At 37.6% G+C, this 18914-nt stretch overlaps 1 protein-coding gene across 4 annotated transcripts in view; it reads left to right on the top strand.

Annotated features, from left to right (window-relative positions):
• The window catches only part of LOC115443534 (terminal nucleotidyltransferase 5C), a 197414-nt gene that overhangs the window by 165357 nt on the left and 13143 nt on the right, over positions 1-18914 (top strand). The window contains exon 1 of one of the 4 annotated variants that reach the window (XM_030168982.2): positions 1068-1389. The exons of the other annotated variants lie outside the window; for them this stretch is intronic. Within the exon in view, the coding sequence (XP_030024842.1) occupies positions 1318-1389 (72 nt within the window). The 5' untranslated portion in view covers positions 1068-1317. Of the gene's footprint in view, positions 1-1067; positions 1390-18914 lie in introns of those variants that run through there. 4 annotated transcript variants of the gene reach the window in all.

Here is an 18914-nt window from a genome sequence, read left to right as displayed (position 1 = left end):
CGAAATAAAAAAGAAAATGCGATAACCATTTGTTATCGTTATATATCATTTCAGGTCAATCTTATCAGATTGTATTAGGACCAATGCCAAGGTAATATACGTCCAGATCAGTGGCGAAGCGTCCATACAATCCGATTCCTACCGGCTTCCCTTTTAGGTTTATTTTCGTTTGTTTTAATTTTTGTTTTTTTGTCAAATTGGCGGCAATATATTAACTAAGAACTCGATTTTTTTTGACGTCAACTTATTTCTATCCATATAGTATAATATGAATATTCCTTTTAAATCTTAATCCGTTTGGGTAAATAAAACTTTAAGTTCATTCATTTATAAGTTGTTACTTGTTACCCAGTAGTGACAAAGTTATTTATTTTACGCTCCGAAGATAAAGTCGTGTTTATCTCCAACTTTCCCGCGGCTTATTTGAATTTTTAATGTAATATTCTGTCTCTAATGTTATAAATTCATAGTGTTATTAAGCTCGGTTTGGTATTCCGCGCAGCGCCGCGTGGTCGGGGGTGCGGGGCGGGGTGCCAGCGGGGGCCGTCGCGTAGCAACGTGATCTACGGCCCTACGCCGCCGTAGCGCCTACGTCAGCTACCAACTCCCTACTACTCCATACCTACCCGCACGTACGCATCGTATACCCGCGCGCCCTTTCACACCTCGAACTACCCGAATATGTACAACTACAGGCTACGTATTGTGCTACGTTGAGCGTTGAATTAAGTGTCACAAAACCTAACGCGTGACGATCGCTACCGCTGCCATTCTCGTCATTTCAATAAAACGCTTCGGCGGTTTTTGTTTTTTTAGTGAAACCGTGTCTTTGTTCATAACGTCGTTGAACGTATTGCGCAGAAAAACGAGAACGCGCATTGCCGAGCAACCAGTGTGCGTTTAATCAAGCGGCTAGGTGTCAAGTCATTAGTGAGCGAGAGGCAAAGTGGTCGAGGGCAAGTGCGAGCGGGACGGCAGATGTGGCAACAAGTCGCGGCCGTGCGGCGCGGGGGCCGCCTTATCGCGGCGTGACGTCACGACCCTTTCACTGGCCGAAGTTGGTCTCCCGCCGCGACAACTTCAGTCCGCGCGGCTCGGTCACAGCGTGAGCACGTCTCGCGCTTCGTGTTCCTAAAATACACCGACTCACGCGTCACTCGCGGTGAAAACTAAAACTACTTCATCCGCACCAGAAGCCGACTCGAGCAAGGAATCAGAACACGCGCAAACGGCCCAATAGGTCTTCCGTGTGATCCCGTATCGGAGGCTTCTAACTGCGGAACTATTACCGGCTACCGACAGTCCCGGGACGCAGCCATGGGTGTGATAAAAGTGAGCCCGGACACCGCGTCCCTGATCTCGGCGTGCGACATGTTCGACGACATAAAGGTAAGCGGCGGCTATCGGTCATGTGATGCAGTGGGCTCGGGAGTCGGGACTGTCGTATGGCGCCCGGCCAACGCCAGTTCCGTATTAGTGAAAAAATATTTCGTGCATAGCCAGAGCGTTGCGTGGCGGCGTGGGCGGCCGAGCGTTTGTCGCGCCAAATGTTATGCGCTTTTACGGGCCGGCATTCGGCGAGCCGACTCGAGCGTGGAACGTGGAAAGCGCACTGTATAGCGTGATAAAACTCCCCTGAATTTCACCCTGCCCTGAAGCTAGTCACCTCCTTCACGTTTCCTATAATGGTTTGATCAGAACAACTCATGTCCGCAGCTATCAACGCGGCCGAAAAGATTGATCACTACCGGCGCGCATTATCATAGACTGCCGCATTTTTCTATCGCGGCAAACTTTACAAGACACAAGTATAAAATCCAATTTTTCTTCATTAAAGTCATAATTATCATTATCAATGCGATAAACAGCGGATTACCGCCGAAACTTCTAGAAATGCTGCAACAAGTGGTAATAGCGCCTGCGTATACCGCTCTAACTCAACAGATAAACCAAAAAAAAATTGTTTTAGAACTTTAACCATAATTTTAATTTGTGGGTAGATTTGTTTTAATACTAAAACAACAATCAAAAATTTATCTTTTTTTAACCGACTTCAAGAAAGGAAGAGGTTATCAATTCGACGTGTATTTTTCTGTTTCTATGCAACGCAACATGACGTTTTCGATTAACAAGTGATGCATGTAGTGGTATGCGACTGGCGACTGACGACTGCGACTGTCGGGTGACGCAACGAACAAATTGTTTTCATCGCTCTCGTGCAAAGACATGTGCATCGGTAGTCAATGCATGTTTTGTTGTAGCCATAAGTACCTATTCTTGATATAATAGATGAAACAATATGTAAAATACTCTCACTGGGCCCAAAAGTCCTCGAAAGAAATTTTAGAGTATAAACGGACATTTTGTCCGAATTTGACGCGACCACAAAAACCTGTTAAAATTACCAAATTATATTTTTAATGTACGCGATTAAATCGAGTATTTACCTAAAATATAATTAACCAAAAATTCTCAGATCTGACCTCATTTTAAATCGAATTTTTTAGCATTACACTCGTAAGGTCTTTTGTGCTATTAATTTCTTTACCGCCATTTTGTAGTTACTGGCTCGTTTATGTAAACGTTCTTAACCTACATTTAAACCCATTTTGTGCCAAGTTTTTAATTTTGAAGCGCACAATAAGACATTGTTTTACAGCTGTATGCTTTGTAGGGATAAGACTGCGACAACTAAGATCTGAGTTTAATTAAACTTTGAGAAAGCACGTCTAACTTAAAAAAAAATATTGCTCGTACATCAAATCTTAAAATTTACTTGAGGGATTGATTTTATCGAAGGTAATTTCAACAAATACCTATAAACAGTGAAATAAATTACAACTACGAAGGGTACAAAATGTCCTTTCAACAATGGTGTGACTACAGCTACAACTATCAGCGGGATATTATAATGGGCAGGTATTATTTTACTTTTTCGAAACGCCATTATTCATATCGCGCCACGTTTCATTGAGTAATCAGATGTGGAATCGATTTTTAAATTATCCACGGTTATAATAATTCACATTCATTTAAACGTTGACTTCTGTTTAACGACTTTCAATGTTTCTAATATTATAAAATCTGTAGATTTAATATTAATATTGTTTATGAAAGGCTGTAAAGATTTTTTATACTTTAAACTAAATTAAATATTGGAAGGTTTCTGAAACTGACCTTGGTAGTAAATTGAGAGTTCAAATCGCCCTTTCATATCATTATAGTTCCAATCTCAGGTATGTTGGGAGGTGTTTCGTCATTTCGGGAACGATAAACATAGCACTTAATTGGGCTTTGTTTTTATAAGCAAGAAAATTCCACTTTTTTATTATACATAAGGTGGAAATTGAAAGCAGAAATACCAGTTTATAACGAAAATGCTGCCAATAGGCCAATAAGACAACTAAATAATTGTAAAACAAAAAATAAGCTTCGAGCATTATAAAATTAGCATACATTGAATAGTACCGCATAAACAATGCAAACATCGCAATTTATTCTTTCACTGACGTAAACAATTCATTAATATGAAAGAGCTATATATAATATAAACAAGAATTATTATTTCTGTTGGTTTATTGTGTACGTAACTGCTGTACGCTTTTGTTGTGCAAATACAGCATTATTATAATACTATTAAACACCATTTTGCGTAAATCACCGGCAAATGTAACTATATAGCGCACGATTTATATTTTATCGTGTGATTATCACAATTATCATCATTTTTAGGTGTACTTTTGAAGTGTTAGCCAGTACAAAGTGTTTTCATTCTGTTACTCACATACTGGAAGGAAAGCAAGTAACAATTCTGAGTGAAATACAGTTTAGGTTATATCAGCCCTGAATATACTTTCCCGCTGTTGGGCAAGGGTCTGCTCTACTACTGACAAGAATTAGGCCTTAGTCCAACACGCCGGCCTAGTGTGAATTAGTAGACTTCGCACACCTTCAAAATTTCTATAAAGAATTTCTCTGATATGAAGGTTTCTTCACGATTAATTCCTTCACCGTTTAAGCAAGCGATAATTCACAAAAATACACATAATTTTAGAAAAAACTTGAACCTGCGCACATACATCTTGGCAGTCCGTGTTCCACAACCAACTAGGCTATCGCGGCTGTTACCTAGTTTGTTCGCATCTAAATATATTGCACGAATGGCCTTCAACATAAGTTTGTAGGTCTTTTCATGGTCTCTAAGTCTAATAAGTAAGTCTACTATGCACACCAGTTGTTTGTTTAGTTTCGTGTTCATTGCGATTATTTATATCATTGCGAATGATAGTCAGCTTGTCTACGTGGATATTAGTATTTTGATTTCAACTATCAGTAAATGCGCAATAAGTATTAGATAACGCCCAATCTACAGCTAATTGTAGATTAACATATTAAACAGGGTTTTTTTAAACGAAACTAATTCTTACACGCTTTTATCCTTGTATAGAAACTAAGGAGTCGCGCAAACGTCAATTAGTTTCCTAGAAACACTGTGCTATGAAACTGGCAATGGTTTAAAGCATCACCAGTGAATGCTCGGTACAATATTCTCATGACATAAATCCAAACCCAAATATCAGTTTTGGAATATAAACTGACGTAGTCTAGGTTGGCAGAACAGAGAACAATATTGGCACGTGCAGTCATTAGTCATTGGTAAATTGATTAGTTGTTAATAGATAAGAAGGCGAATCCGCGTGAGTCGTGACGTCATTCATTATTGATCAATTATCGTGTTTATGGTAAGGGATTTCCCCTAATCAGATGAAAGATGGAAGACTAGTAATATATGGAAACGTCAAGCGTCGCAATCTTCCAAATGATCTAGAGTTTAACTAGGCTAATGCGTTTGCTTTTAAAACCAATTATATTCCAAATTTGGTCTTTAGGAGTAATCAAAAATGAATTAAATTGTACTTCCATCAAATATAAATGTATTTTAACTGCTATGTATCCTACATTATCAGCCCATACAAACATATGTACACCAGGGACAGTTACTTTCTATTACCAAAACTAGAAATATTTCATTAGTTTCAAACTTTACCCCCGACAAACAAACTAAAGCTCATAATAGTGTAGATAAGATTTCATCAGGTTTATTTACATAAGTTTACAAAATGACAATCATTTAATGATCGGTTATAATAGATTAATTGCCGTTTGTAATTGATTGCATCCATATCAATAAGCTTTAAGAGCTGATAAAGAATGGCGCGAGAAATGAAAAGGGCGTAACTTGGTATTTTTTTAGGCAAAGAATGTACACTGCACCTTATTAGATAGATTGCAATTGAAATTTATTTTCCACTGACGAGAAGACTTCTCTGATGGGTAAATAAACTATATTGGTCAATGTTTTTGCTGTTGGTAGGACATATCCGCTCGGATAGCAACCACCGTACACAAGGTGTTAAAAACCCGCCATAGTGACCTATGTAAGTGTGTCGCGTTCCGGGATCAGCCTGTGCAAATCTAGTTCCAACAGGCCGGACTAATTCTGTCGACTCCCGAGGGGTTATCATCTGTCATCAGTCGACATTCTATTATCCCCACTCCACTTACCATCAGGTGCAGTGAAGTCGCATTGTCGTGCCCCTGTTAAAAAAAACTAGATTGATCAGTATACGTTTCAACGTTTACATAAATTACTGAGATTCTCTATTTTTGTGATCGATGTAGGAGTCATCCACTCCCGTGCAAGGTCAATAAAACATAAAACTATTCTGAAAATATATTCTACAAAGACTATTATCATTAGCAGATAGTATTAGCATCAGTAGCAAAGGGTGAATTTTTCCGAAAGGGAACAACATCAACGTAGGTATTAATATGCGTGTATGCGTCTGCAAACCGTTCTATTAATAAATTGATATTAAATGAATTACAAAAGGGAAGCCGGTAGGAATCGGGTTATATGGCCACTGGCAAGCATTATAGAATCACTGCACAGTGCGATATCGTTCCAAGTAACTAAATATCAGTAAAGACTGACAAAGTTGCGAAGACTGATAAATGAAATATGCGGTGATAACGAATCGCGCCTCAAATACCCGCGAAACAGCCTTTGAGCTATTGTTTAGAGATGTAACTTTGGATTCATAAATCGATTTTTATAACAGAATCGATTTTGATTCATGAAGAATCGATTTGTTACAAAGAGTAGGGTTTGGTAAGCAGAGTACAACTGTAAAAATATGTTTTGTAGGTTGCTACATAGTCTTCTAGTTATTACTATCATAAAAATCTTTCGATTTCTAAATAACCCGATAACATTTAAAAAATCCCCAAACCTGGAATCGATTTTCACGCGTCAAATCATCGATTTATCATAGACACGCGTGGCTCATGCGCAACAAACATGCTACTTATTCGAAGATTCTTGTGTTTTATTTACTTAAATATAGGCTTTACATAAATAGTTGTCATGGCCGAACGACAATCTTTTAATGCAGCGTGACACGGTATTTTTTTAATATCGTTTTGTTGCCAACTTTGACGAGTATAGGGGTCTTACCTTGGTATGTATTTGTGTTTTGTACTAAGTTATAACTCAACATATGATTCTGCTAACAACATGTGAATTAATTTCATGTCCTTAGAGCTCATTCACATTATACATTTTAGCGCTCTGTGAAAATATTAAAATCAATACTCTACGCTGATATTAAAGTAAATAAAGTAAAAAAAATATTATCAAGTATATCTGTTACCTTTACGTTTTGTAAAAAACAATTGAAGTGAACGAAAATATCACATAACGAGATCTGTTTTACGTTCCAATTTTCGTGGAAAATAAACTCAGATTCAGCAATATGTACTCGTGCAGTGTTATCCTAACATTGTTATATGAAATTCCTTGAACCGGTGTAATTTTAGCGCGTTGTTATCATGCTCTCGGTTTGACTGACAGCGCTTCATTTTTCGCTATAACACCAGTAGCAACTTCAATGGAAATTACGTGGCTCATATGTCAATACTTTGGGTTTGATAACTCAGTCAAACAAACTGTGTTAATTTGTAGCATTGGATTGTATTTAAGTCAAATTTGATTTGGCTCAAAATAGATACACTGGCTATCACAGGGTATAGGGGTAATTTTTAGATAGTGCTTTGTAGTTCATTTGTTCTGTATGGTGTGAGGTCTTGTTACTATCGATAAGAGAGCGTGGCCCTAAACATCAGTCGAATGACGCTCGTCTCGTCATTCAGCTCTAGAAAACAAAAACATCCTCACCGAAATTTGTATGAGAATCTTGCTCGCGTTTTGATAGGATCGTGAGTCCAAAATCCTTGATATTAAACAAGTGAAACATTTTCCACGTTGGTGCCGGATGCGACGGGTATGTGGGACGCACGATGCGTTTTGAAACCGCTCAATGTCGCCGCCGCTCGTCGCGGCCTCGTGTGCGATGGCCCGTACGATCCGCCGCACAATGTTTAACAATTCATAACTGAGCCATTTCACATTCCACATATTTAAATCGTGTACCATTGGATAGATAATTTTGTTTTCTACCTCTTTAGTCGGAAACTAGCTTGTGAGTTTGTATATTCGCTTGATTATAAAAATGGAAAACTGTTATGTAAGGTAAAGATGTTTTATTTATAATCAGCTATCAAGCAAGCCGATTATTTAGTTGTGAGCGATCACCAGAGATAAATACCCACAATATTAAAAAGTCTGCCAACTTTACAGAATTGGAGTATTGACCTCCGATAATACCCGTCAAAAATGTCGCGAAAGTAAAACAAACGAAAATCATACATACAAAAAACTGGTTTTGCAAAGTGTGACAAGTGTTGCGCAACATGGAGCCTTGACACGACACATTTAGCACAAGCCGGGTATCTTATCGGCAGCAGATAGGCGCATCATGACGCCACATGTGCCGTGGAATACAATGATATATGGTTCATCTGTTATTTTCTACAATTTATTTTATGAGTGCACGACAGAGTCACCCACTGCACCTGGTGGTAAGTGGAGTGTCCAAAAGAATGTCGAAAGATGATTATTCTTCGACAGTCGACACAATTATGCCGGCCTGTTGGAGTCAGATATATACAGGCTGATCCTAGAATGCGTCACACTTTCGTGGGCCGCTATGGCGGGCTTTAACATGTGTACGGTGGTCACTATCCGGGCGAATATAAAATATATCCTACCACCCGCAAAAGAAAATATCCTTGAAAAATTCATTAGGGTGCTATTACTACCACCTTCTGGTTCGCTTCCTTTTGTAGTGCTAATTTTCGTGCCTTGCCTAGCAGTATCTAGGCATTGCAAAAGCCAACATAATCCTGTGGCTCGAACCTGCACCCTTCTCACCACAATTCTACTGCCACGATATTGGTACTAAAATAACTAAGCACCCAATTCCTGAATCCTGTGTATCATCTGCTATTGTATATTTAACCCGCGCGTCGGACCATTGCGTCTCGTGATTATTTTGAAACGCAAATAAATAGATTTTACGTGGCAAATGTCACGGCGACACCGTGGAGTGACCTTGTCGAACAAAAAACATAATCGTGTTGGTTAGGGTTGCCAGTTCTGCTATAAATAATATTTTTTATTATGTATTAATGGTCAATAAAAATAACAAATAATCAAGTGATCAGGTGTATTTAATTGTTGAAGGGGCTCGTTTTGATATTATCGGTGAACAAAAATTTGTATTTACTAGCATATTGCTTTTTGGTAATAATACTGCCCAGAATATCAGAGTCTGTTTATAAAACGAAATGTTTGACGTGAGGCCATAATAAAGTTTAAATGTATTTATTTTCTGTTAATAAACATGAAAATGCAAACGTGTTTTTAACAAGTTTAATAACAATTAATCATTATCGGTGCCATTTACATTTTCTTAACATTTAATTGACTTCAATATATATTTTGAAAACTCGTCAACCCTATCTCTGCATCTGGACTGACCTTGGTCCGCCGTATCAAAGTGAAAGTACGCAATTATCGACGTGTTGCTGATATTATATCACTTAGAGATTAAATTATTTTCGATAATTAATTTCGTGTGTTTTTTATTTTAATCCACGTAAATACCGACTATTATGACGTATTAATTGCGACTTATAATATTAACACTTGTATAAACTTAAATGTTCATCTGTGCCTGATGGAAAATATTTATCTTATCTTATCCTTTATTCTTGGATGATATTATTGATCGACATACGGCAGTTGCTTCGAAAAATCACTAAAATATAATTGTTTATTACTTTTCTATTTGAACAATGTAAACTATTATATAAAGCTGGAGAGTTTGTTTATTTGACAGCGCTATTCTCAGGAACTCCTGGTTCGAATTGAATAATTATTTTAGCCTTAGGGCCATTTTTTTTTTATGGCTATATAACATAACGCTATGACCAATACGAGTATCAATGAAAAATATTGCATAAACAGAGAAATTGTATTCCTTCCAAAAATAAATAGTTTTAAAAACATTATTCAATTAGATTCTTTCGAAACGATGCTTCGTAAGTCATCATCAGGGATAGTACAATATTGCGTGACTGACACTGTTATCGCGAAGTGACAAAAAATGATATTGAGAAGAGTTCGATCTGAAGAAAATGCAAAATGTTATGTAACAGTCTCAATTTGACTTTCGTCACATACGCGGTATTTACGAGCGTTGTTTAGGCATGAGGTATCACTCATCACCGACATTATCCGTATAGTTATAAGCGTCTTTTCCACAACTTTCAACTAAGAAATTTTAACAGTTAATGTAGATAGTACTTATTTATTACCATTTATTTGGGAGCATAGATTAGAAAAGTCTATCAATCCGTAATAGGCCAGCGTGGTAAACTAAGGCCTAATCTCTCTTAGTACTAGAGGAAGCCCGTGCCCAACAGTGGGACAGTATGAAATACAAAGCTAATATTATTTATATTTTATAGAGAGTGTTATATTAAGTTGTCTTTAACAATCTAAAAACTTAGTATAATAAAAGTCGTGCTCCACATCGGAGGTCGTGAGGATCCGTCGGTGCCAAGTGCGTTGGCTCAGAGGGACCCTGTTAGTATGCGACGCACTCACGGCGAAGCTGCCCTTGCGCTGGACCTTCTCCTTCCAAGGGCCACCCTTGATCCAGTAATGGACATACGTGGCTCAGTTTCACGCTTAGAATTAGGGTTTAGAAGTCACTGTAGATTCAACTCTGATGTATGAAAATGTCCCGATCTCTTTCATTCCGATTTTGAGAATGAACCAATTACCTACAATAACATTTGTAAGCATGTAAAAAAAAATCTGATTGATAATTTTTTAGATAGATAGAATAATCCATTAGGATTGTTCATTTAAAATGGCGGTTAGAGAGCCTTAAAAATCCTTCCTTTTTTTTGTTCTCTGTGCTGTTAGCAATGTCATGACCCCTAGTTTGCGAGCATATTCTACACAATTTATAGAGTGGTTGTGGCATTGCTTTACAAGCTAGCTTTAGACCACCGCCATCTAAAATCTATACTGAAATTGATTTTATTATATTGGTTGTTGTATTGGAGGTATTAAATTAGGCAAATCAAATTTAAACAATGTAAAATGTCAAACGTATTGAAATAAATGTTAGTAATATTGTCAACAGACAACAATGATGCAGTTGAATGAACGAAACGAATGGTCTATTTTAAAGAATGATTGAATGACAATGATCGGAAGAAATCGTTAGCTGACCTAGTTTGTTTTTTTCGATTTCTCGGTACAAGTGGTTAATAGAACCTAAATTTACTTTCAAGTTCAGTTTTTGTTGTGACAAATGTTTTTGTGGATGGAAGATCGTCTCGCTGGTTTAGTAGCTTTTTTTTTAATGTTAGGACACTAAAAAATAGGTTCAGGACATTAAAAAAATCAACCTAGGTTCGAAACCTAGGTTGATTATTTTCGGCATAGCGACAAGCTGAGGGAATATGTGGGTATACGTGAGTGTATACAGTGGTTATAGTACTTATGAATTCTATTATACACTAATACAAACACTTTAATATAGTTTTAAAATTTGATCGGGAGGAATCTCTATCTATCTATGCGATTATCAAATTTGTTTCGGAAAATCAGGGCGCAGACGCGGGAAATTCTTACATAAATTGGGTACATTTTAGTAACAATCATAAAGAAATATATCGCCATGCATCATACAAACATTAATATTATATCACCATACACAAAGTGACATCCTACGCGATAAATATAACTTTTTGTTATCGCTTTTTTGCCGCACCCGGACACCGCAAACCGGACAGAGCTAAATGCCAAATCCGGACGCGCCAAACCCATTGTAAATAAAACATAAATATATCGGTCATATCTCCGGACATATCGCGGGATCGCAGCGACCGTGACACTCGGCCGATGTCAAAAACAAAGCCGGGTGACTGACTGGCAAATTACATATTGACATGTATTACAATGGTAATTATGTAATGAAGTTGGCCGTTTGTTGGGTTTTTTATTTGGTTTTTTTGTGTGCGGACCCTGTCCCACGGTTACAGGGGTCACAAATGCAATGACTTGTGGACTATAGTGTGTTGGTTTCTATTGTTTGTCAGCAATTGTTTTGCTGACGCGTTATGGCTGGCTATTCTAAAGTAAACCAACTTTGAGTTACCAATATACTAGTAGTAGTTTATTTGCGCATGAAGGCACTATTGCACTGAGAACAAACATGGAAATCCTATGGACTACACTCGACCACTCCGTTGCAGATGCCATGGTTTGCCGTAGGTACTGGCGAGCGACAGCATCCGCACTGTACACTGTACACTAGTCTTAATGCAGCACGTGTAGATTATATTGCATTATACTTCACGACGCTCTCCTGACATTTTTATATATAACTAGCGTTTGGCTGTGTAAAAAGTTTTTCCGGGATAAAAATAGTCTATAGCACTCAGGAATAATGCTTATTAGATTAGCGTGTTTAAACAAACCAACTCTATATATTAGTAGATAATGCCCAGTACTGACTACAATGTCCTTCACATACTAACGGCATAGCGTTAAAAAAATCTTTTCCAACTGACATTTACAATGCTATTAATCGCGTATAAATATCAATTATAACTTCAATATAAATCTTTCATTAGATACGAATGTATAATTTATTAAACGATTTTTATCTTAAAAAATATGTGATCAATAACTCTTATTTATTGTGTGGGCCGTATTACTGTGAAGAGAAAAAATGAGGAAACGTACACACCTAAGACTTTGACACAATCTTTTTTAAGGTGATGTTAAATTCAATATTCGTGTATTAAAAATCGGCGATAGTCTAGTTTGAAGCCCGAATGTCCGCAGGTTCAAAACGCAAGGGCACAATCCACCGACTTTAAAAAAAATGTGTGTATTCTTTGTGAATTATCGCTTGTACGAAAACATCGTGAAGAAACCTGCAGACCTGAGAAATTCTCTAGGAATTTCCAGGGTGTGTGAAGTTATCAATCGGCACTAGGCCCGCGTGGTGGACTAAGGCCTAATCCCTCTCTTAGTAGTAGAGGAGGCCCGTGCTCAGCAGTGGGACAGTCATACATGGCTGATATTATTCGTGTATTTACTTATCTTAGCCTAGCAATTTAAATTAGGGACAGTAAATTTAATTTAATGTGCATATAAACATAATAATGCAAATAACAAAAGAAAATTATATTGCTCGTGTCTTTATAATGTCTTAGTAACCCGTAAATTATAATGTTAAGTATTTTTTTGTTTTTAGTGGTATTTGAAGGCGGTTTATTATTGTTTGCTTTTGGCTAATAACAAATAATTCCAATATAACTCAAGAGATAAAATCTCTAAAATTGGAAATAACTTATTAATTGGCACATAACGAATCTCAGATATTACTGAACTTAAATGTATTGGATAAATATATTCAAACAATGCCATTTATATAAAATGCGAGAGTAAACAATGTATCAGAATAGTACTACTATCAGGCCGAGTGGAGAAACAGCTATAAATTCTACAATATGGACAACAATTTAAAAAAATAACAACGATACGAATGTCAATACTGTGACAAACAAAGTTATAAAAAAAACTTGTTTTCGTCCGATATCAGCAGGTTGGCGACGCCCGCGCTGTTACCAGCCGGTCTTTACCATTTTGTACGTTAATGTGTTAGGTTATCGGATCTGCTTTGGACTGTAATTGGTGGAAAATTTTATATTGTGGTCGTTTCAGCGATGTTTTAGGAAAGAGGTTCCCAACTGTTTTTTTATAGACCCTTTTAAAAATTTTGCTGGCTCCTGTCAGTTACGTTGAGGTCCAGTGGTTTGGCTTTATTCCCCCTTACTCCCCGCTCCCTCGTCAAATCTCCCGTGGACCTCTGGGATTCACCTGAACTTCTTTGGGAATCAATGACTTAGGATGTCAATTTACAGATTGTCTAACGGATTCCTTATTCCTATCTTTGTCGCCTCTGTGTGTGGATCGATGTCGCCCTCGTGCTTACTCCGTGCCAAATTTCATCAACATCGATTTAGTGGTTTAGCCGTAAAACCGGAATAGACGGACACCATGTTTAATATTGGTATGTATTAGAATGGACTATACTTTATCAAGTGTAATGACTGATGAAGAGATAATAATCTCTTCTACTATTTTATTTTGTATCAAACACTTAATAAAGTGGATAGAATGTGGATGTGGATGAAAGAGTTGGACGGGATCAACCGAACCGAATCTTCGAATGACAGATATCTGACATTCTTAGTAAAGGCCAAGTCAAAAGTACCCTGAACCGGCGGGAATGCCTGGAAAGATTGACGAAGGTGAAAGAAGAGAAGTATGCCAGAATCATCCATACTCTCCGCCTACCCTTCTAGGATGGAGGCGTGCTACTATGTACGTATATAAACCCGGAATAAATAAAGGTCTTAATTTATTATTCTTTTTGTAAACCGAGTATTAATCTCAACACTGCTAATACTTATTGTTCCTAGTTAAGATAAATCGACGTTCCAGTTCAGTTCCAAAAGGCCGGCAAAATTCTGATAGCGGGCTCACAAACAATATAATATAAGATCATTTATATATAAATACAAACAAAAATCAACCGTAATCCAATTTCTGGTGGTCTGGTTATCGTAATAAAATTTAATTAAATCGTTGACTGCGATAATGACAATTATAAATACTAGTGGTTGGCCCGTAGTCTAAATTTGACCGTCAAATTTAATATATTTTAACACGTATATATTATTTATCTGCACTTCTATATCAACTCATTAAGGCCAAATCTCATTTCCGTGCGCGTAAGTTCTTAAATAGGATTACAAAGTTTCTTCACCTATTAATAGAATTACAAGAATTATATATTTCTTAAGCACAAACTTTCAATCATTAATAATCTTGTAGTTTATTATCAGAAAATGAGGCCCTAGATTCAATACCGTGACGAGTAAGTTTCTGTTTTCTTCCATAAACAAATTCAGAACTTAGAAAAATAGAACAAATATTTACTAGGCTCATCATCCTGACAGATATGAAACTCCTTTTAAACGAAATAAACAACTAACCATTAGTCATCAGTAATTTTTCACAAAGTTTCTCATGAGAGACCTACCTAATGAAGTAGAACACAAAATGCGCGACTTGTACAAGCGGAATGGAACCAATCGTGATGGAATTTGATCGGAAACGCTCACATAGTTTGTCACACATCACTACCGCCGGCTTATATGGTTCGGTGTAGCGAAAGTCTACTTGGAACTTGGGAGGTCTTCTGCCGGTACCGCTTTTTCAAAGAGAACAAAATGCAGCTGCAGGGTTGTGCGCTGTAATGTACTTAATTTTAAATAAACGCATGTAGATAAATAAATAAAGTGTGTCGCATTCCGGGATCAGCCTATGTATGTGGCTCAAACAAGCCGGCATAATTGTATCGATTGTCGAGGGATAATCATCTCTATTCAGTCAACATTCTATTTGACCCTACTCCACTTACCATCAGGTGCTGTGGGGTCACCTTGACATATAAAAAAAAAATATTAATGTTCGTTCATTTTTTGCACTTTCCCGAAAGTCTCATATAATTTTACACCATATTAATTGATCTATGGACGTTGACATTGGTGAGTTCTAAGTGATATGGGTTTTCACCATCTCAATGACGGTTGGTATGCACGGTAGCAGTTACCCCTTGAAAGCGATCATTATCCACGCTACGTTTCCAGGAACCAGCATAATAAAACGCGGAATAACAATTTTGGCGGGAAACTCACTTCATCCTACGGAGAGCTGTGTCAAGTACAATTTAGTTGATTTCCGTTTGACATGGTTTGGTAGACATCGGATGTGGATTCTCAGGCTTCATTAATGATTTAGATTAGATCATGTGTGAATACCCTGGATATAATTTCGTCTCACGAGGGTTTTTGGATTCAAAGGTAAAATAAATATTCATCCGATCTAGAGGTCAATTAGAATATTATTATAATCTTGTATACTTCTTGGAACTGACTGACTGGCAAGTTTATTCTTCTTTCATCTACATTTCCTACATAACATAGACTTTCCCAAAAAAATAACTATAAAATTCTCCTTTTAATGAATAATCCTCTCTTGCACACAGACATGTTCATAATATTTTATTTCGTTGACTGTTCTACTCTACAGCACAAAGGAAAGAATAATGGAGGATGTTTTACGTCGATGAACAGTAAACACGTGTAATAGATTTTTTGCTTATCAATGATTGCATTTTTTGCTACATAAACTATGTATTTACATGTTAGTAAACTACTTTTCGCAATACACCTCTAGTCTTAATTAAATCGAAATTCTTCGCAGCGGTTTCATCAGCAAGTCCTGGTGACGCAAGCCGCCCGCCGTCCGTAATGCTAAGCGTTACCTGCATATTGTATTTAGAACAGTCAAATAATTTAAAAGAAAGTGAAAATGGCGGCCCTTCCCGCGCGACGTTACGTTCGGAAACCGCGACGGATCCCTCGGTCTAGTTCCGCTCCGTGTTACGCAGCTCACGTACGGCGAGGCCATGCTAATTACTGGCCTCACGAAATCGAAAGTACCACGCCTGTCTATATGTAGGTGGACGCACCTCATTTCGCATCCCGCTAACGATATTGAAAGCAAACTATTAAATTTTTTAAATATCATCTGTCCAATTAATTAAAGTTACTCGCCACTCTGAATGGCTTGATAAAGTATCAATTGCGTTTTAGAAATATAAAACTGACCTTTTGTTTTCGGTTAAACGGCGACATGTTACGAAACAGAACCTACATGTAGCATTGCCATTGGAAAGTTACATTTCTAGGTAGATTAGCCAGACATATAACAGGGTAAATCACGGGAAGAAAAAATTAGAAATTCGCGATATGCAGAGATAAAATTGATACCGGTCGTTAATGACCTAACAAGCGTCCAATAAAATCGCCAATCTGAACTGACAACCCTAACAATTTCGCCGGCGACTACGATAAATAACTCCGGCAAAATAGCACGCGTAATTACAGACTTCCGAGATAATTTATTACGTAAGTGGTTTATTTTTTATTTGGTCTTTGAACGTGTGCTCGGATCACGCCACTCACAAGGTCACGCAGTTTTGAGTGGCGCCGGCCGCTGTGTCCGACAGGAATTTCACGCTCGTTTCTCCGCGCGTCGCCCGCTACCGAGTGAAGCATAAATATAAATATTCATTGATGTTTTTGCATAAATATTTGTTGGCGTCGGTATAAAAATTGTGTAGTGCGGACGCGTTGATAATGACCGAGAAACGCTTGGAGCGTGACGCGGTGGGCGCGCGATGTGCGATGTGTGGTTACTCGCACCAGCTTCTTCAATGCTGTCCAGTTTGAGACGCGGTCTACCATCACATAAATAAGGCTGGACCGTTACCACATAAGTAATAGTTTCTACTACCTTATTAATATAATCTGTAATGTAACAATGGCCGTATTTTACGAAGATTCAATAAATTCGCTTAACTTGCAATAGACGAAATTTCTCTGCCTTAAGGCCTACATTGTCAGCCGATCAAATTCTATTTTACACATTACACAACTAACTTTAAGTTACACACGGACCACGGCAGCGGAACGTACTGGTATTGTACCGTACGTGTTTCTACGCGTACATTTCTCCCATTCCACACTTGTTTCGCGGATTTCACACTACGGTGTAGAATTTATCACGCTCGCTTTGTTCTTTAGTGCCTGTTGCTAGGTTTTGTATAAGTGGGTTGTACGATTGTTGATTGAACACGGTATAATTTACAAAGTGGTTCGTTTTAATAATACTAGTTGGTCGTGGCTTCGGCAGCGCAAAATTCTTTACTCTAAATCTCAAAATTTTGTCTCATATCCAAACCCGATACAAATGTTTGGGAATAAAACATTTATTCCAGCAGGTGAGGGTCATAACTGCGCTACAGAAGCTGTCGAATGTCGACTATCCGTTGACAATGTCGCAAAGCATCGTAACATCCTCCGGATGTGACACAATGCAAATAATTTGATAATAATTATCCTCATATCATAATTAAACTGTGATACAAATGTTTGTAATTATATTTTTGTGGAAATACCCTGTAGATATTTTCTGAGTAAGTAAGCCTTGCCTTATAATTTGCCTACTGAAAGGTTCTAGTTCTGGTCTATACCTCCAAAAGTCCTTTACCAATATATTTTTGTAACATTTTAAAATATATAATCCTGTAATTGTTTGTTCCAACAATAAAGATTTTTCATTGTACTTCCTTTGTTATGTTCGAGGGGTTGGGTCCACCTGATGGTGATTGTCATCGCCTATAAACAACTACAATACCAGTAATATAGAGTCTATATTAGAACGATTTGCAGACCACATTCATATAAGTACCTATAGATAGTGTTGAGTTCCCTTTTGAAAAATTTCACCCTTCGCCATAGATATATACATAATAAGAAAATGTTTAAAACTACCCTTCCTCGCCTCCTCTAGTTGCGTATAAAGGCTGTACAGCTATGTTTTGATATCAGTAAGTTTTTTCAGTAGTAGTAGTTTTTTCAGTTTTCTCTCAGTAGTAGAGGAGGCCCGTGCTCAGCAGTGGGCAAGTATATAATACAGGGCTGATATTATTATTATGATTATAAGTTTTTTCATAAAAACACTAGTAATATTAAGCGCCACTTGATACCCGCTTTATCAGTTATCTGCCAGAAGCTGCAGTATTGCGTAAGTTGCATGACGTTTTTGGGCTTACGTTAATCGCAGGCTCAATTGCGACGTGGACTTATCGGCTTAATGCGTCGACTCCAGTACATACATATATTTTATGATCACGAACTTATACATAAAACACATACTTTCTGCAATAGTTTTCGTATTCCCTATGGTTACCCTTTTGCGCATGAGTCTTACAGTTTGTGGCCTTCAAAAATTTAGACTCAACCAAAAATTCTGCCTTGCGCAACGTGAGATATAAGAAGTCATGGGTTCAAATCTCACGCCGTAGCAAGGAAATGTGTTACAAGAAAGCCCGTCACAAGATATAGGTACTACTAATATGCATAAATGCATAATGGTCCGCAAACTTATCAAAGATAATTAGTTTTTATATAAATTAAGAAAGGGAAGCCGGCAGTAATCGAATTATATGGACCCGTCGTCACTGATGTGTTACATATATTTAAAGCCTGAATGTTCTTGTCTAGACAATTGAAGCTTGTAATTAATAACGCGATGTAGCACTTGTGTCTCAATAACTATTTGTATCAATAACATGCGTGTTGAACACAACATTAGTATCCGGGTGGCGGATGTCGCCTGAGACAGGCAATAGCCACGTCGCACATAAATCCACAGTGACACTTCGACGAAGTTCCTGAATTTCGCACGCAAATAGGAGTTCACGAGATCGCGTGCTGTTGTATAG

The sequence above is a fragment of the Manduca sexta genome, chromosome 20 (assembly GCF_014839805.1).
Source record: "Manduca sexta isolate Smith_Timp_Sample1 chromosome 20, JHU_Msex_v1.0, whole genome shotgun sequence".
NCBI classification, from domain to species: Eukaryota; Metazoa; Arthropoda; class Insecta; order Lepidoptera; family Sphingidae; genus Manduca; species Manduca sexta.
This window is presented reverse-complemented; position numbering and strand designations above follow the sequence as displayed.